This window comes from Hemiscyllium ocellatum, chromosome 8, assembly GCF_020745735.1.
Source record: "Hemiscyllium ocellatum isolate sHemOce1 chromosome 8, sHemOce1.pat.X.cur, whole genome shotgun sequence".
Lineage (NCBI taxonomy): Eukaryota > Metazoa > Chordata > Chondrichthyes > Orectolobiformes > Hemiscylliidae > Hemiscyllium > Hemiscyllium ocellatum.
In genome coordinates, this window is record NC_083408.1 from 86,688,397 (window position 1) to 86,709,248 (window position 20,852).

At 40.5% G+C, this 20,852-nt stretch overlaps 1 protein-coding gene across 2 annotated transcripts in view; it reads left to right on the plus strand.

Annotated features, from left to right (window-relative positions):
- Nucleotides 1-20,852, plus strand: part of pcnx4 (pecanex 4) — a 43,104-nt gene that overhangs the window by 10,746 nt on the left and 11,506 nt on the right. For both annotated transcript variants that reach the window (XM_060829325.1, XM_060829326.1), the window contains exons 4-7: nucleotides 11,497-12,017; nucleotides 13,714-13,814; nucleotides 18,187-18,309; nucleotides 19,643-20,006. In XM_060829325.1, the coding sequence (XP_060685308.1) occupies nucleotides 11,497-12,017; nucleotides 13,714-13,814; nucleotides 18,187-18,309; nucleotides 19,643-20,006 (1,109 nt within the window). The remainder of the gene's footprint in view (nucleotides 1-11,496; nucleotides 12,018-13,713; nucleotides 13,815-18,186; nucleotides 18,310-19,642; nucleotides 20,007-20,852) is intronic.

The following is a 20,852-nucleotide window of genomic DNA, read 5'->3' on the forward strand; positions in this document are numbered from 1 at the left end:
TAGCAAGAATGCCCTCATTCCATCATTCAGACTTTTAATGTATAACATGAATAGTTGTGGTGTCAACACTGATCCCTGCAGAACTCCACTACTCACTAGCTGTCATCCCAAAAAGACCTCTTTATCCCTGCTTTCTGCCTTCTGCCAGTAAGCCCATCCTCTATTCATGCCATGCCTTGCCCTAACACTGTTGGATCTAATCTTGTTTAGCAGCCTTCTGTGTGGCATCTTATCAAAGGCCATCTGAAAATCTAAACAGATCACGTCCACTGGCCGTCCTTTGCTTAACCTGGTCATTACTTCTGTAAAAAAAATTCTAACAAACTTCTCCTCGATGAAGTCATTACTGGCTCAATCCTATTTTACCACGATTTGGAGATGTTGGTGTTGGACTGGGGTGCACAAAGTTAAAAATCACACAACACCAGGTTATAGTCCAACAGTCTACCTGTTGGACGATAACCTGGTGTTGTGTGATTTTTAACTATTTTACCATGCACTTCTGAGTACCCTGCAGTCTGATCCTGAATAATTGATTCTAAAATCTTGCCACGGTTTGAGGTCAGGGTTATGCGCCAATAATTTCCTGTCTTCTGCCTCCCTCCCTTCTTGAACAAGGGTATTATATTAATAATTTTCCAGTCCTCTGGGATGCCCCTGACTCCAATGATTCCTGAGAGATCACCTCCAAAATCTCCTCAGCTAATTCCTTCAGAACTCATCAGTCCGATGATTTATCCACCTTCAGACCTTTCAATTTCCTCAGCGTCTTCTCCTTAGTGATGGCCACTACATTCACATCTGACCCCAACTCTCTTCTGGTATGCCTCCATCATGTCTTCCACTGTGAAGACTGATGCAAAGTACCTATTCTTTGTCCTCAGGACTATTTCTCCAAACTTGTTTTCCAGTGGTCCAATGTCCACTCTTGTCCCTTTGACCTTTTATATATTTAAATAAAGCTCTTACAATTTTATATTACTAGCTAGCATACCCTCATGTTTCATTTTCTCCTGCCTTACTTTTTTAGTTATCCTCTGCTGGTTTTTAAAGGCTTCTCAACCCTCTGGCTTTCCACTAATCTTTACCACATTGTATGCTTTTTCTTTTACTTTTATGCTTTTCCTGAACTCCCTTGTCAGCCGTGGTTGCCTTGTCCTCTTACTTGGTATGTCTTTTCTTCCTTGGTATGAATTTCTGCTGTGTCTGCTGAATTACTCCCTAAAACTCCTATGATTGCTGTTCCACTAACATCCATGTTAGGCTCCCGTTCCAATCAACTCTTGCCTTCATATCTTTGTAGTTATCTTTACACAATTGAAGTACTGTTACATCTGATTTCAACTCCTCCCTCTCAAAATGCAGGGTGAATTCTATTGTATTATGGTCACTGCTCCCTCAGGGTTCCTTCACCTTCACTCTCTTTACATTGCACCAAATCCAGAATTGCCTGTTTCCTAGTGGGCTCTACCAAAAGCTGCTCCCCCCCAAAAAATCTGTTTCACAAATTCCTTTTCTTTGGATCTGATGCAACCTGATGTTCCCTGTATACCATGATTATTCTAATAATGCCTTTTCTATCTCCTGATTTATTTTCTACCCCACATATGGTTAGGAGGCATTTTCTTAACTCCTATTTGTTCCATTGCAGTTCCTTAACTCTGTCTAAACAGCCTTTAGACTCTACATCACTTCTTGCTATCAGTTTAATATTTAATTTCTTACTAACAAGGCAACCCCACCACTCTGCCCATCTGCCTGTCCTTTTCCTGGACACACATCTTGGATATTTTGTTCCTAGCCCTGATTTCCTTGCAGCCACATCTCTGTAATACTCACAACATTCTACCAGCCAGAAGATTAATTCACAAAGTTGGATCATATGGGATTAGGGATAATTTATTAGCCTGCGTCGATGACTGGCTAATGGACAGAAGACACGGAGTTAGGATAAATGGTTTATTTTCTGGATGGCAAGATGTAACTAGTGGGGTGCTACAGGGTTCGATCCTTGGACTCCAGCTATTTACAATCTATATTAATGACTTGAATACAGGGATCCATAGCCAAATTTGCAGACGGCACAAAAATAGGCAGGACGGTAAATTGCAATGAGGAAATAAGAACCTTACAAATAGTTATAGATAGATTAGGAGGGTGGGCCAAAATGTGGAATAGTGTTTAACGTGGATAATTGCGAGGTTATGCATTTGGGTCGAAAAATGGGAGAGACTTTGGAGTGTTCCAGTGCAGAGGGATCTAGGTATACTTGTTCATGAGTCACAGAAAACTAGCTTGCACGTACATAAGATAATAAAGAAAATGAATGGAATGTTGGCTTTTATTGCTATAGGCATAGAATATAAAAGTAAGGAACTATCGTTGCAACTATACAAGGTATTGGTGAGACCGCACCTGGTGTATTGTGCAGAGTTTTGGTCCCCGTATTTGAGGAAAGATATAGTGGCATTGGAGGCAGTTTATAGGAGGTTCACTAGATTCATCCAAGAGATGAGGAGTTTATCACTTGAAAAGAGATTGAACAGTTTAGGCCTATACTTACTGGAATTTGGAAGCATGAGGGGAGATCGAATTGAGGTATTAAAGACGATAAAAGATGTTGGTAAAATAGATATGGAGCAGATATCTCCCCTTCTGGTGCATTCTAGGACGAGAGGTCATTGTCTTACGATAAGGGGTAGCAAATTTAAAACAATTGAGGAGAAACTATTCTCCCAAAGGGTTTGTGAATCTGTGGAATTTGCTACCCCAAAGTGTGGTGGATGCTTGGACAATGAACAAATTTAAGAGGAGTTAGACAGATTTTTAATTGGTAATAAGTTGAAGGGATATGTAGGGAAGACAGCAAAATGGGAGTGAAGAGCATTATCAGCCATGATTGAATGACAGAGCAGACTCAATGGGCTGATTGGCCTAATTCTACTTTTATATCTTATGAACTTATAATTTGCCAGGACTCTGGTCTCACCATGATCCAGCTGGAGCTCATCTCATTTGAACATCTCCCTCCTTTCCCAGTACTGTTGCCAATGTCCCATGAATTCAATGTCCCATCCATTTATATTTGCCAGGAAATGGTGTTGGAGAGACTGTTAGGTCTGAAGGCTAATAAGTCCCTGGGACCTTATGGTCTACATCCCAGGATACTGAAGGAGGTGCCTCTACAAATCAAAGATGCATTGGTGATCATTTTCCAATGTTCTATAGATTCAGGATCAGTTCCTGTTGATTGGAGGGTGGCTAATGTTGCCCCACTTTTTAAGAAAGGAGGGAGAGAGAAAGCAGGGAATTATAGACCAGTTAATCTGACCTCAGTGGTGGGAAAGATGCTTGAGTCAATTATAAAGGATGAAATTACGACACATCTGGATAGCAGCAACAGGATAGGTCAGAGTCAGCATGATTTATGAAGGGGAAATCATGCTTGACTAATCTTCTGGAATTTTTTGAGGATGTAACTCTGAAGATGGACAAGGGAGATCCAGTGGAATGTAGTGTACATGGACTTTCAGAAAGCCTTTGATAAAGTCCCACATAGGAAGTTAGTGAGCAAAATTAGGGCACATGGTATTGGGGGCAAAATACTGACTTGGATTGAAAATTTAGTTGGCTGACAGGAAATAAAGAGTAGTGATATTCGGCTCCCTTTCGGAATGGCAGGCGGTGACCAGTGGGGTACCGCATGGATCAGTGCTGGGACCACAGCTTTTTACAATATATGTTAATGATATTGGTGATGGTATTAAAAGTAATATTAGCAAATTTGCTGATGACACAAAGCTGGGTGGCAGGGTGAAATTTGAGGAGGATGTTGGGAGAATACAGGGTGACCTGGACAAGCTAGGTGAGTGGACGGATGCACAGCAGATGCACAATGTGGATAAATGTATGCTTATCCACTTTGGTGACAAGGACAGGAAAGCAGATTACTACAAAATGGAGTCAATTTAGGTAAAGGGGCAGTACAATGAGATCTAGATGTTCTTGTACATCAGTCAATGAAAGCAAGCATGCAGGTACAGCAGGCAGTGAAGAAAGCTAATAGCATGCTGGCCTTCATAACAAGAGGAATTGAGTATAGAAGCAAAGAGATTCTTCTGCAGCTGTACAGGGCTCTGTTGAGACTGCACCTGGAATATTGTATGCAGTTTTGGTCTCCAAATTTGAGAAAGACATTCTGGCTATTGAGGGAGTGCAGCGTAGGTTCATGAGGTCAATTCCCGGAGTGGGGGGACTATCATATGTTGAAAGATTGGAGCAACTGGGCTTGTATACCCTTGAGTTTAGAAGGCTGAGAGGGGATCTGATTGAGACATATAATATTATTAAAGGATTGGACACTCTGGAGGCAGGAAGCAAGTTTCTGCTGATGGGTGAGTCCCGAACCAGAGGACGCAGTTTAAAAATAAGGAGTAGGCCATTTATAACAGAGTTGAGGAGAAACTTCTTCACCCAGAGAGTGGTGTGTGTGTGGAATGCTCTGCCCCAGAAGACTGTAGAGGCCAAGTCTCTGGATACTCTCAAGAAAGAATTGGATAGAGCTCTTAAGGATAGTGGAATCAAGGGTTATGGGGATAAGGCAGGAACAGGATACTGATTGAGGATGATCAACCATGATCATAATGAATGGTGGTGCTGGATCGAAGGGCAGAATGGCCTACTCCTGCACCTATTGTCTATTACTCCCATATTAATCTTCGAGCCACGCATTTACGTCTTTAATCTTGTTGACCCTGTGCCAATAAGCTCATGTCTAAGGTAGTAATCTGGAAATTACTGGTTTGGTTCTGCTTTTTAATTTAGCCCTTAGTTACTCATATTCCTTCAGCAGGACCTCTTTCTTCTAACTATGTCACTGGTAACCACATGGACCATGACAACTGGATCTTTCCCCTCCCACTATAAGTACCTCTGTAGCCCAGGTGAAAGATCCTGAACCCAGACAACAGGCAGGCAACATAACCGTTGGGACTCTTGATCCTGGCCAGAGAACAGTGTCTATTCCCCCTACTGTACTATCTCTGATTACAGTTACAGTTCTGTTTTCTCCCCACTCTTGAATGGTTTCCAGTAAATGCAATGCTTTGTTAGTTTGCTCATCTTCCCTAAAACCCCTGCTCTTGTCCATACAAGCAAGAATCTCAAACCTATTAGACAAAGTCCAGGGCTGAGGCTCTTTCAGCACTATTTCCTGGATCCCTCTATCTGTCTCACTTGTAGTTATACACTCCAGTCCCTGACCACTGACTGAATTCAAGGTAGTTAATCTAAACAGTGACTGGCTACTGAAACACAGCATCCAGGTAACTCTTCCCCCACCCTCATTTGTTGCAATGTTGGAAGCTCAGACTCCAGCTCATCAACCCTGAGTCAGAGTTCCTCAAGCTGCTAACACTTCCTATAGATGTGGTCAAACACATCTTGTATTGGAAATTGTACAAACCACAACCTTTTCAAGATAGTGGTGCCAGCACAGTAGATAGTGTTCGGGCTCCTGAGCCTATCCCCTTCAGGCTGGCAGCATTCTTTCCTCTCCTTTTCGTCTACCTTTGTTTTCTTTTCTTACTTCATCTTTGGAGCTGAAGCAGTGTCAGTGGGGCGGCGACTGCAGTGTCAGCAGCATAGATCAGGACCCTTGGCAGCAGTGACAATGCCCAGAGCAGGGACTCCTTGTGATAGTAGATCTGGAGCGTGTACTTGTGGTGATGGCCAGAGTGGGGACTCCCGGCTGCAGTAGGCCTGAAGCCTAGACTCTTGGTGGCGGCAGTGGCGTTGGTGGTAGTGCCCAGAGCAGGGACTCCTGGCAATCTTGGCAGTGATGGCAGCTGCAGCAGAGCTAGAGTCTCCTGGGGCATCAGTGTTATCATTGCTGTACCCAGAGCAGTGATTCTTTGAGGCCCTGAGCACCTTGTAAAGACCTTGCAGAAGCCCTGGAGCTGTGTTCAAGACTCAATTTTCATTCTTTTTGCAACTCAGAATGGTTCCAGATTGTGATGACAAAACACTTTTCACTGTATTTTCTGAGATATATGGGACAATAAAATAATTCATTCAAAGCCATTTAACAGCTCCCACATCATGTAGGTACAACACATGCCTGGCCCTCCATCTCTGTTTTATTTTCTTAGTTCTTAATTTTATTTTAAAGATTTATGACTGATTGTTTAGTTTGTAGCCTATAAATATTTCCCTTATTTATTTTCAATCTGAAAGTTTCTCATAATAGTCCAATTACAGCCATTACTAACCAATCAACTTACAGTTTTCCTGTGATGTCATTCTTTCTTTTGTGCTGGGCTCCTGATCCTGGGCTTCAATTTATCCTGTTAAAAAAACTTTACAAATTATGAATTAAAAAAGCAAACCAAAATCATCTCTGCTGTCTGCACTGAATTCCCACACTGCCTCAAAATTCCCCGAAACATAAACTGACTTGGACTATGTCTCACTCCAGATGTGATCTCTCTTGCCTGACAGTGCACAACTTACTGGTGTCTAAAAGCAAATAAGCTCCTTTTTTCTTCTCACTGTCTACCTGTGTATCAGTCCTCCAGTTATAATCCAGCAGTCCAAAACCTGCAGTGCACTTGTTGACTAATTACAGTTCTACATGTTAACTTTGATAACTTGATAGCACTGAAATTATTTGAAAATTAAATTGTCATGTAAGTGGATTTTTGTTAACGTTGCATCCGGTGTGGTCTCCTCTATATCGAGGAGACAAGATGCCTTCTTGCGGATTGCTTCAGAGAACACCTCTGGGACACCCACACCCACCAACCCCACTGCCCCATGGCTGAACACTTCAACTCCCCATCTCACTCCGTGAAAGACATGCAGCCTCCACTACCAAACCATTACCACCCGACATCTGGAGGGGAAACGCCTCACATTCCACCTTGGAACCCTGCAACCACATGAGATAAATGTGGATTTCAACAGCTTCCTCATTTCCTCTCCCCCCACATTATCCCAGTACCAAGCCTCCAATCAGTACTGCTCTTGGATGTGTCCATCACTCCCCCTCTGACCTATCACCTTCTCCCCCACTTTCATCCACCTATTGCTTTCTCAGCTCCCTTTCCCCAAACCCCATCCCCTCCTATTTATCTTTCAGCCCCAATCCACAAGCCTCATTCCTGGTGAAGAACTTATGCCCAAAACGTCAGTTCTCCTGCTCCTTGGATGTTGCCTGACCTGCTGTGCTTCTCCAGCACTACACTTAGAATATTGTGTCCAGTTCTGGTCGCCCCATTATGCACAGGATGTAGATGCTTTAGAGAGGGTGGAGAGGAGATTTATCAGAATGCTGCCTGGATTGGTGGGCTTGTCTATGAAGAGAGGATGAGCGACCTTGGACTTTTCACACTGGAGAGAAGAAGGAAGAGAGGTGACTTGATAGAGGTGTACAAGGTAATGAGAGGCATAGGTAGATAGCCACAGAATTTTCCCCAGGGCAGAAATGGCTGTCACAAGGGGTCATAATTTTAAGGTGATTGGAGGTCGGTTCTTTACACTAAGAATAGTGGGTGCGTGGAATTCACTGCCACCAGCGGTGGTAGAGTCAGAGACATTAGGGACATTTAAGTGTCTGCTGGATAAGCACATGGATGGCAGTAATTTGAGGTGTGTGTAGGTTAAGTTGATCTTAGATCTTTAAGATAAATGCTTGGCACAACATCGTGCGCAAAGGGCCTATACTATGCTGTACTGGTTCCTCTCTTCTGTGTTCTATCTTCAGTCCCACCTATTTGTGATAGAGCTTAAGTATTTTTCAGTAGTTTTATATTTAAAGGTAACAATCATTTTAAAGTAGAACATTGGATGTTCCAGTTGGTTTTTCAATCGGTGAAATCTGTTCTGTGATTAGTTTAGCACATAATTGATTTGAACCTAAACTTTATTTATCTGGCTTTTCCCATTATACCTTACTTAATAAAAATCTACATGATTTGGTCTTCAATTTCAACTCTCCTAATAGCATTATGGAGACTGAGTACCGCTACTTTTCGTGAAGTAACAAAAAATGTTTTCCGACTAGACTGAATAGAAACATAGAAACTAGATGGAAGGATGGGCCATTCAGCCCTTTGAGCCTGTTCCACCCTCAATAAGATCATGGCTGATCAGCCAACTTATTTTCTGACTTTCTCCCCATCTCCCTTATTACCTTTAGCCTAAGAACTATACCTAACGTTTTTTTGAAAACATTTCATTTTTGCTCTTAACGGAATTCTGTGGTAGAGAGACTCACCACTCTCTAAAGAAATTTCTCTTCATGTCCTAAACGGCCTACTCTCTAAACCTTTGACTGTGACTCCTGGTTCTGAACTCTGCAGTTATGCTGCATTTACATTGTTAAGTCCTGTTAGAATTTTATAGGTTTCTATGAGACTTCATCTTCATTCTGCTAAACTCCAGTAAATATAGTCTTAACTGATCATAACATCAGTAATACCATCCTACAAACCAGTCTGGGAAACCTTTGTTGCAATACCTCCACAGCCAAAGCATTCCTCCTTCAAATAAAGAGATGAAAATTGCACACAGTACCTCAGTACTTTGGCATAAAGAACAGTGGAGCTAAATTTTATTTAATTGGAGAAAAACTGAAGAAAGCTGCAGAACAGCGGAAATAAAAAGCAGCTGGAAAACCTCAGCAGGTGCAGCAGCATCTGTGAAGATAAATCAAAATTAATGTTTCTGGTCTGGTGACCCTTCCTCAGAACTAACCCCACCCCTTAACTATTTACCCTATCCATGCCCCTCATGATTTCATAAACCTCTATAAGGTCACCCCTCAGCCTCCAAAGCTCTAACGAAATAAAGTCCCAGCCTATTCAGCCTGTCCCTATACCTCAAGTTGTCCAGTCTTGGCAACATCCTTGTAAATCTTTACTTTCAAATCCTTTCAAGTTCAGCAACATTCTAAGTGATTGCTGGACACCTTGTTGAGATATTTGTAGCATCGATAGCCACACGTGAGGTGCTGGAAGACTGGAGGTTGCCTGACACGGTGCCAGTCTCTAAGAAAAGTGTTAAGGAAAAGCCAGAAAACTATAGAGTAGTGAGCCTGATATCAGTGGTTGTAAGTTGTTGGAGAGAATCTTGGAAAGGCAAGGACTAATTAGGGTAGTCAACATGGCTTTGTGTGTGGGAAATTATGTCTCTCAAATTTGATTGAGTTTTTTGGAGAAGTAACAATGAGGGCAGAGCGATGCACGTGATCTATAAGGACTTCAGTAAGGCGTTCGGCAAGGTTCCTCCTGGTAGAAATGTTAATGAACTTAGAACACATGGATTGGAGGGAGAACTAGTTATTTAGGCATAGAATTGGCTTGAAGGTAGAAGACCGAGGGTGCTAGTGGAGGGTTGCTTTTGAGACTGAAGGCCTGTTGTAACCAGTGGTGTGCCACAAGGATGTGTGCTGGGTCCACTGCTTTTCATCATTTATATAAATGATTTAGAAGTGAACATAAGAGGTATGATTAGTAAGTTTGCAGATGACACCAAAATTAGAGGTGTAGTGGACAGTACAACAGGATCTTGATCAGATGGACCAATGGGCTGAGGAGTAGCAGATGGAATTTAATTTAGATAAATGTGAGGTGCTGCATTTTGGAAAGGCAAATCAGGGCAGGACTGATGCACTTGATAGTAAGGTCCTGGGGAGTTTTGTTGAACAAATAGACCTTGGAGTGCAGGTTCATATTACCTTGAAAGTGGAGTCGTGGGTAGATTGGATAGTGAAGAAGGAGTTTGTATGTTTGCCTTTATTGGTCAGTGCATTGAGTAAAGGAGTTGGGAGGTCATGTTGCAGCTGCACAGGACGTTGATCAGGCCACAATTGGAATACTGCTTGCAATTCTGGTTTTCCTGTTATAGGAAGGATGTTGTGAAACTTGAAAGGGTTCACAAAAGATTTGCAAGGACATTGCTGGGGCTGGAGGATTTGAGGTATAGGGACAGGCTGAATAGACTGAAGCTATTTTCCCTGGAGTGTCGGAGGCTGAGGGGTGACCTTATATAGAGGTTTATAAAATCGTAACGGGTATATTCAAGGGAAATACACCAGGTCTTTTCCCGAGCTGGGCAAGTCCAAAACTAGAGGGCATAGATTTAGGGTGAGATGGGAAGGATTTAAAAAGGACATGCAGATGGTGGTGCATATATGGACTGAGCTGCCAGTAGCACTGCTGCCTCACAGCGCCAGAGATCCAGGTTCAATTCCCGCCTCAGGTGACTGACTGTGTGGAGTTTGCACGTTCTCCCCGTGTCTGTGTGGGTTTCCTCCGGGTGCTCCGGTTTCCTCCCACAGTCCAAAGATGCGCGGGGTCAGGTGAATTGGCCATGCTAAATTGCCCATAGTGTTAGGTAAGGGGTAAATGTAGGGATATGGGTGGGTTGCGCTTCGGCGGGTCAGTGTGGACTTGTTGGGCCGAAGGGCCTGTTTCCACACTGTAAGTAATCTAATCTAAAAAAAAGACTGGTATAATTACAACATTTAATAGGCATCTAGATGGGTATATGAATAGGAAAGGTTTAGTTGGATATGGGCCAAATGCATGCAAATAGGACGAGATTTATTTAGGATTTCTGGTCGGCATGCAGGAGTTGGACCAAGGGTCTGCTTCAGTGCTGTGTATCTCTATGACTCAATATGGTGACTAGAATTGTACACCGTATTCTAAAAGTGGCCTCACCGATTTCCTGTACAGCCACAACATGATATGCCAACTCCTTTACACAAATGTTATGATCAATGAAAGCAAGCATGTCACCACATGGCTGTGGGTCAGAGGTCGCATGTAGGCCAGACCAGGTAAGGGTGGCCGTTTTCTTCCCTGAAGGACATTAGTAAATTAAATGGATTTTTTCTGACAATCAACTGTGGTTTCATAGTCATCATTAGACTCTTATTTTCAGATTATTATTGAATTCAAATTCAAACCCAGGTCCCCAGAACATTAAGTAAAAAATGAGGTCTGCAGATGCTGGAGATCACAGCTGAAAATGTGTTGCTGGTCAAAGCACAGCAGGCCAGGCAGCATCTCAGGAATAGAGAATTCCTGAGATGCTGCCTGGCCTGCTGTGCTTTGACCAGCAACACATTTTCCCCAGAACATTACCTGGGCTTTCTGAATTAATAGTCTAGCAATAGAACCACTCTGCCATAATCTATTCTTATAAATTTTACTCTGACATGATTTATTAAAACTGCCTTGTTCCACATTAACAGATCCAAACTAGTCTGATTCCTGGTTCAATCAGATTTTTACTTTGTGTTCATAACATGACAGAAATTCAGCTAGTGTATGGTAATATTGTCTTTGCCTAATCGCCACTGCTTATATGCAGGTCACACAGTTACAAAATTTGTGGCTACATCATTACATGCATAGTAGAAATTTGGAAAAAAATTTTAATGTTGACCTCACATGTTTGGGTTTACATCTACATTTTTTATTTCTGCAGGCTGTTGGCTATGTTTATTGTGTCTGTTGGAGTGGTGATTGCAACATTCTTTATTCCCAGCACACTTGGTGTTGTGCTGTTCACAACAGGAATGGGATTTATACTGAGCCTTGATCTCAGCCAAGCTGATACTTTATTCAGATTCTGCTGCAGGACAACCCATGCCTCATTGGAATATCCTAAATACTTTGGTAAACGAATTGGATGGCATCTTGGCTGGAAGGAAGCCTTGATCTATATTAGTCTTCTAATAGTGACACTTGTTGAAGCTGGCTTATTACATTTCTTTGTAAGAAGATCAGCTACATTTAAAATAAGTCCTCAGACTGTAATAAGCTATATCCTGATAGTGACTTTGGTAATATGGAAGATTTTCCAAGAAATTCAAGGTGCATATGTCCTCTTTGGATTCTTTCGAAATCCTTTATTCCCTAAAGTTTTAAGATCTGTGAGACTTTTTGAGCAGAAACGAGCAATATTGATGAAGTTTGGCTTTATTCAAAGGATTCTCCTTAATCTCAGTAAGTTACCTGAAATGGTAATAGATTAAATTGTCTAACTTATTTATTCATTGTATTTTTAATTTTTCTCTTTTGCTTAATCGATTTTTGTCGGCAAATAGTAATTAATTTAGTACACAATTCCATATTTGTATTGAGAGCCATCACAATCTCTACATCTGAAGGTGAAATGAAAAGACAAATTATATTACAGAGTAAAACTAGTGCTCAAGACCCCTATAGATTCAGTGATCGTACACTTGTAATTTAGCATAGTGCTCCAGAATGGTGACATAGGATTTTCTTCAAATATTCCTTATTCAAAACTCAATGCTGTTAGAGTTTGTTTTTTGAAGAGGTGACCAAAAAGATAGATGAAGGTTGAGCTGTAGACATTGTCTGAATGGACATTACCAAGGCCTTCAACAGGGTGACACATAGTAGACTCCTTTAGTAAGGTTAGATCATGTGAAATACCATGGAGAGCTGCCAATTGGATACCCAAAATTGCTTTATGGTAGGAGACAGAGGGTAGTGGTAGAGAGTTGTTGTTCAGGTAGAAGGCGTGTGACCTGTAGATTGGTACTGGGTCTACTGTTGTTTGTCATTTATATTAATAATTTGGATAAGAATATGGTTAGTAAGTTTGCAGATAACACCAACATTGGTGGTATAGTGGACAGTGAAGAAGGTTATTTAAGAGCACAATGGGATCTTGATCAACTGGGCCAATGGACTGAGGAATAGCAGACGGAGTTTAATGCAGATAAATGTGAAATTTTGCATTTTGGTAAGACAAACCAGGGCAGGACTTACACAATTAGTGCTAGGGCCCTGGGGAGTATTGTCAAACCGAGCTACCTAGCGGTGCAGATACATAGTTCCTTGGAAGTGGCATCATAGATAGACAGGATGGTGAAGAAGGTATTTGGCATACTTGCCTTCATCAGTCAGAGCATTGAGAAAAGGAATTGAGAATTAAACTGGAAGGGCACAAAAAATGTTTACAAGGATGTTATCGAGACTGGAAGGTTTGAGTTATAAGAAGACGCTAGATAGACTGGGACGTTTTCCTTGGAACATTGGAAGCTGTGGGATGATCTTATAGAGGATTATAAAATCATAAAAAGCATAGATAAGATGAATCGCCAAGGTCTTTTCCCTAGGACTCCAAAACTATAGGTGCATATGTTTAAGGTGAGAGGAGAAGGATTTGAAAAGGATTTGATGAGGGTCGAGGTGTCAGAAGATGTGGTCGCGGTGGTACAGTTACAACATTTAAAAGACTTTTGGGCAGGTACATGGGTAGGAAAGGTTTAGAGGGATATGGGCCAGATGAAAGGAATTGGGATCAGTTCAGTTTAAGAAACTTGGTCACCATGGACAAGTTGGGCTGAAGGACCTGCTTCTGTGCAGGTTCCATGATTCTCTCACTGTATTAATGAATTGACTTGATCTCATTAACATAGCATTGACAATCTGTTGGAAACATTTTTGGTAGATGGATTTCATTTCCCATTTTCAAGTTCTGGCTGTTGACAGTTATTTGCTATATAAATGTACTGTAATGAGTGTAGAGAATTTGTCAGGATCAGAATGAACAAGAGTCTTTACTTGATCAATGTTATCCTTTTGAAATGCTAGAAGCTTAATAGTGAACCAGTCTGTATACATGAAATGTGAGCGAACTGTTCTAATAACAGTCTATTTGTTCTAGTCTCTCCATTTGCCATGGTAGCCTTTCTTTCTGTTGACACTTCACTGCAAGATCTCCATACAGCATCTCTTTGCATTGGATTCACACGGGCATACCGAATAGTAAGTTTGTCATACATAAATGCAATTTTTTTTAACTATAGAGGCTAATAACTTCTTTGAAAAATATTGAATTCCTGGTGATCAATTTAAACGATTTATGCAAGATTTCAAGTTTCAAGTCTTTTACTGTAACACACAAACTAAAAGCCACATTAACTAAACATTAGTTCCGCAGGTGGGTTATATTCTAAAGCAGAATATTAAAAGTGACTGAAAATTTCCATTCATTCTGACCGCCTTTAGAGAACTATTCATATTTTAGCACCAAACATCAAGGGGAATTTTTAAAAATGTGCATTTTGGTTTTACTGTCCAGCATAGGCAGTAAACTGGTTTCGGTCACAAAGAGGAAATTGCACTTTAAAGCTGAGTCACTCTGCAAATTCATTTTATTCCTGGTGCCTTTAATTTTTTTTCTCTCTGCTGCAAATACTGAGACTCTTGCTGAGGCATGTTTACAAGGGTGTTGGCAGATTCCAGGTCTTTGCCAAGATTGTTTGAGGAAAGGTGTAAATGACTGTAGGTTGTTTCTGTGAAGGGTGTGACAGCTGAATCCAATAATGTCCAACAGGTTCCTTTGAAAGCACTATTCCCAAGAATTTTTGGCTGCTTATAGCATTTGATCTGTTTTTCTGGTTAAAATTGGTAACTCATCACAGACAACACACTTGGGGTCTTCTAGATTGGCTAGCTTGTAACTCTCTAAAACCCTGTCTGATCCTTGCTTCCTCAATCTTAAGTAAGCTTACTCCTTCCTCTTGACTTGATGTTCTACATCCCTTGTCACCCAAGTTTCTATCAACCTACCATCCCTTCCTTGCCTCAGTGGTACATGGATTTTAGCGAGGTGTTTGGTAAGGATCCCCATGGTAGGCTCATTCATAATGTAAGGTGGCATGGGATCCAGGGAAATCTGGATGACTGGATAAAAAATTGGCTGGCCAATAGAAGATAGAGAGTGGTGGTAAATGGAAAGTTATCAGTCTGGAGCTTGGTGACTTATGGTGTTTCGCAGGGGTCGGTTCTGTGACCTCTGCTCTTTGTGATTTTTATAAATGACTTGGATGAGGAAGTGGAAGGGTAGATTAGTAAGTTTGCCAATGACCCGAAGGTTGGTGGAGTTGTGGATAGTGTGAAGGGCTATTGTAAGTTGTAACAGACCATTGACAGGATGCAGAACTGGACTTATAAGTGGCAGATAGAGTTCAACGTGGAAAAGTGTGAAGTGATTCACTTTGGAAGGTCGAATTTGAATGCGCATTACAGGCTTAAAAGGCAGGATTCTTGGCAGTGTGGAGGAACAGAGGGATCTTTGGGTCCGTGTCCATAGATCCCTCAAAGTTGCCACCCGAGTTGATAGGGTTGTAAAAAAGGTGTATGGTGTGTTGGTTTTCAGTAGCAAGAGGATTGGGTTTAAGAACCGTGAGATTATGCTGCAGCTCTAGAGTCCTGGTTAGACTACACTTGGAATATTGTGTTGAGTTCTGGTCACTTCATTACAGGAAAAATGAAGACAGGGTACAGAAGAGATTTACCAGGATGCTACCTGGACTGGAGGGCATGTCTTGTGAGGAAAGGTTGAGGGAGCTAAGACTTTACTCATTGGAGCAAAGAAGGATGAGAGGTGACTTGATAGAGATGTACAAGATGATGATGGGCATAAATAGAGTGGAAAAGTCAGAGACTTTTTCCCATGGTAGAAATGTCAATCACAAGAGGGCATAGTTTTAAGGTGTAAAAAATCTGCTTTGACAAAAGGTCAGTTAGACTCACAACATCAGCTATTTTCTCTCCTTACGGATGCTGACCGACCTGCTGAGATTTTCCAGCATTTTCTCTGATAGTTTTAGGGTGATTGGAGGAAGGTTTAGGAGAGATGTCAGAGATAGGTTCTTTACTGAGAGAGTGGTGGGTGCGTCGAATGCACAGCCAGCAGTGGTGGTAGAGACAGATACATTAGGGACATTTAAGCAACTCTTGGATAGGCATATGGATGATAATGCATGAAGGGTATGTAGGTTTGTCTGCTTTTAGAGTAGGAATAAAAGGTCAGCACAACATCAAGGTCCTGTACTGTGCTGTACTGTTCTGTGTTCTAGATTAGTATTGATCTATGTGGTGTCTTTAACCTGAAGACCACAAGAAGAGCTATGTGGCTCTGAATAACATGTACTGAGGGCCCAGACTATGCAGTAGGATTAATGGACATGATCTTGCAGTCAGTCTTTGCTGCTGACTTTATGAAGACAGCCCAATCTTGGTTGTAGGCTCCAGCAGAAACTTGTTCTTTCCGCTGCAGTATGTCTGCAATGTCAAAGATAATAGGGAGGCCTGTTGATGTGGTGTCTTAGTGGCAAAGCAATGTCTCTTTTTATGTCAAAAGCACAAGGTCCTGGAGGTCTATTCAGCTCATTCTTTGTAATTTGTAACCTGACAATGTGGCTGTGCCTGCTTTAATTATAGTCCCACAGCCTTGGCTCTTTTCCACACAAACACCACACCCAATGTGTGCACCCTCAGGGATCTATCTGGCTCGACTCCAAACCAGCTTTTCTGACACAATATCAGAAACAGCATTTTCAGGAGAGTTGTTAAGCCCCTCCCCAATGCTGTTTCTGAATATCTTTGAGACTGAGGAGCCCTGAGTGTGGGAGGGGAACAGAGTTGGGCTTGTTGTTTAATAATCCTGTTAATTTATAGGGATGTGAGCAAATGGGGTGCAGTCCGAGGCAAAAATGTAGCTTTGCAAAGACTTTTAACTGCTGGGAAATTAGCCCAAGTTCCCAAATGACTGCTCATGGTTGACGACTCTGCCAAGATTCCTCCAGATCCCATTAAGATGCATTGCCACTTCTCCACTTGAGTATAAGTGTGATCATCAGATGTTCAGGTACCATTGCAGCTCTTAATAGTGGAGACCATCTTAGTGTCCACCACTATCAAGATTTAAAGATTCAGGTCAAAGCTGAGGCTTTCAGCAGTCAACATTATTAAGGGTTAAATCAGAAAATTTATGGAGACTGCAAAATCCTAAGTGTAAAAATCATGAAGTTGCTGTCCAGTTTGCACTGCTCCTCCTTGATTGTTGCTTATCTTGCTAAGAGACACTGCTTTCAAACACAAAACAAGAATTTGATGGCATACCAAGTAAATGTGCAAATAGTGGGAATTCTTTAATTTACTAGGGCAACATGGTTGCTGAGTGGTTAGCAATGCTGCCTCACAGCACCAGGGACCCAGATTCAATTTGAGCCTCTGGTGACTGTGTGGAGTGTGCACATTCTCATGGTGTCTGCATGGATTTCCTTCAGGCACTCAGGTTTCCCCCAACAGTCCAAAGATGTGCAGGTTAGGTTAACTGTGGGAAATGTAGGGTTATGGCAAGGTGGCGGGTGGTGGTCTGGATATGATATTCTTTGGAGGGGCGGTATGGGCTCAATGGACCGAATTTAAATGAAAGTAAATTGTAACTTGGCAGTACAGGACTTGGAAGAAAAGACTCCTGTTGAAGCTTCAGTCTTACTCTCATTATTCCAAATCTCAAAGGGAACAACAATTTATATTGCATTGAACAATTGCTTGGTTGGTTGGCACATTGACTTCTGGTAGTGGTGTTGCCATGGAGAATGCATCAAGGAACAGGTAATTCTGAAGCTTTTCTTTAAATTTGAACTAGATGTGTCAGCTCTGATTGTCAATGCCTTGACCAATTTAAACAAAGTTTTGGCCATTAACTGTTCCTTGCTACATTCTCCATGGCAACACCTCTATCGGAGTCTATTTGCCAACCAATAGCACCTCCTGCTTATTTCTTGTGATTCTTTCTTAATGAGGGCAAGATGTAAAACTTTAACACTCTCTTCAACAATTGTGTAAGAAAATTTATAACTGAAATTTCCTTCTACAATTGCTATGTTTTTCTTCAGACTTTAAATATCTTATAACTGTGCAACAATTTTATTTAACTCTTTCATGCTTCTTTCTCTCTCTCTGTTACTTTTTCTTTCTGACTTTGATTTTCTGTACTTTTTATACAATGAATTAAACATTCTTCATTATATTTCGTAGTTCATATTCTGTAGCTCAGTAAATAGTCCTTCAGTACGCTTGATGGAAGAGATTCGCTATTGCTTGCCCTATTCAGAGGTCGTGGATCATCTATAGAGGACATTATATTGTATCAGACTCTCCGTTACTACATGTTGCTACCCAACAGCTCATGAAAGGTTTGGGAGCAGCTGTAAGCGTAATTCATTCACTGCTGACTACTAAATCAAAACTCCATTTAATGATAAACCATCATTGATGTTTGTATAATAAACATCTTTATTTTTAATTCCTTTTGTAAAACGGTATTTGGTTGCTTTAACAGGTTTGGCAGAATACAGAAAATGCACTATTGGAAGTGGTTGTGATAGCAATTGTACGACTTGCCACAGTGCATTCAAGTTTGGTGTGGTGGAACAGTATAGGTACAGGAATCCAACTTCTGATGGTAACTGCAATTTTTATTTTGTATATTTTTCTGTTTAGTTACTTGCTTCTGAGCATACAATTTTAGTTTTACCCTAAATGCAGTGGGATCACCACAAGCCATAATTCAGACCATTTAAAAACATTAATGGACCTCCACAGAGCAAAGAAGTGTTCAGTGCAAATATGAAAATGTTTTTAAAATATCATCTTACATCTACAATAAAATACAGAAGCTGAAAATAATGCTAATAATATTTAATTATTCACTATAAGTTAGGTTCTGGTTCGTCTGTCCATCTCTGAATATATATTACCAAAACAAATATATTTTTGAAAGGAATCTTCACTTTCTGAAATGATGATTCTTGTACAATATATTGGGTTATTATCTTGCTTTGTTTTCCCGATTTTGGTGCAAATATTTTATTCTTTATACTTTTTGTATTGTTGCAGATATGAGGAAGAGAATTTATTCCAGGACTTTGTCATACTTTTTGTCACTTAAATCAGTTTCCAAAAGACTGTATCAGGCTTTTAATTGGGCTAGTTTTTCAAGTTACTATCTCAGTTATAGACCTTTTCTTTTAGAAAATGAGGTTAATTGTTTTACCACAGAATTAGAGTTACTGAAATGCTGAAGACTGTGGACCAGAAAAGTTGCATGTTCTGCCCCAATCTACATTCAGCCAGTGACACTAAAGGTTGTATGTAATATTTAAATTGAAAAAATAATGTCCTGGGTTGTTTTGTTTCACTGGAAATCAATGCACACAGCCCCTCTGTGTTGGAGAAAAACATGGATTTCCTGATTTCTCTGCAATGGCTGTATGAGCCTTGATGCTTTCTGAATCTCTGATTTATTTTGTTTGCGGAAATTTTGATATTTCTGATTATACTGATAAGTAGTTAACCTAGCTATTTATGCAGTAGATGTTTTAATTTGTAGGCCACTAGTTTTAATACTTTTTATGCTGATTTCTTAATATTAAGTGTGTTCAGAAGTTAGAACCAAACTGCAGAAAGTTACTGAAGTTTACTTTGACTGTATTTATCTGCTGGGCAGAGAAATATTTTCAATACTATTCTCCTTTCAGTTGTCCAACAATCATAACTGTCTTGATTCAGTTCTCCTTTACGGTTTTTGCCTAATTTAAATTGTTACAAAGTGTGTTAGAATTTTCAATGTTAATGATTTCAAATAAATACACGTGGGTTTAGAAAATATACATTGCACAAACATAAATATTCATAATGAATTTAAAGTTAAAAAAATGAGAAAAATTAATTCTTTTGGTCACTGTATTTGAAAATTGAGAAGTCCTACAATTAATATTTTTAATCCTGTTTTGTAGGTTGGTATTATAAGAGATCGTTTCTTTCAAGCAACATCCAAGCTCAAATTTGCTCTGACTGTACTTGTCTCATCCTGGACAGAAAAGAAGCAACGCCGGAAGTCTTCTAGCATTATGATTACATTAAATGTTATTCTGTTCCCTGTTGTACTGACAGTCATAGGTCTTGCTTCAGCACTTTCAGCGCCTTTACTTCCCCTGTTTACACTTCCAGTGTTTCTTGTGGGATTTCCAAGACCAAATAAGAGCTGGCCTGGATCTGTGGGTGCTGCTGCATGCGTCTGTCCTGATTCAGTATATTATCAGCATATGATGCACAACCTGGCTAATGCATTTTCTAAAGCATTTTCTGCTGGCAGTTTGGGTAGGTGAAGAATTATTTTATGTTTGAATGTTGTTCTTGATGATCTGATGGACTTAATACTCCTAAGCTCAGGTTAGTTTTTGATCTATTTTTTCGAGCTGAAGTTAGTTTTGATCTACTTTTGTTTCACACTAGTATTTTGAAATGGTCACAAGTCCATGCAACCAAGATTAAATTTGTCATCTATCTTGGTTATAAGCATGAAAACCTCTATCAGACTGATATACTGTAACGTGCTGTCACTGTTACAGATGAAACATTCAATATTGTAATTGCATCAGAGAAGTTTAATGGTTCTCTTCACTTTAGTTGGAAGGGAAACTTTAAAACTGAAACAATTGTATGGGGAGGGTTAGTTTATTTGTATTAACTTTTGCATCTTGAGTTTTTCCATAAATCCATTGTCCTAACATTAGGAGATGTTACTTATTAGATCTATTTTTTTGTTCCATTTTTTATTTTTATTTATAAATGATTATGACCCATATTCAGGGCTTAAAGATGCAAAGAAATCATTGTTACTGAGTGGGATTTCTTTATGTCCGCAAACTTAGTTTATTGGTCATCAGTTCCAATTTAAATATTTTTCATGTGAATTCTAAATTATTTTTCTGCTGTTAAAGTGGGAAATATTTAGTGCCAGAAGCCAGATGTATTGGTGCTTCATGGGCTAAGGAGAAAGTGAGAACTGCAGATGCTGGAGATCAGAGCTGAAAAATGTGTTGCTGGAAAAGTGCAGCAGGTCAGGCAGCATCCAAGGAGCAGGAAAATCAACTTATGCCCGAAATTTCTATTCTCCTGCTCCTTGGATGCTACCTGACCTGCTGTGCTTTTTCAGAAACACAT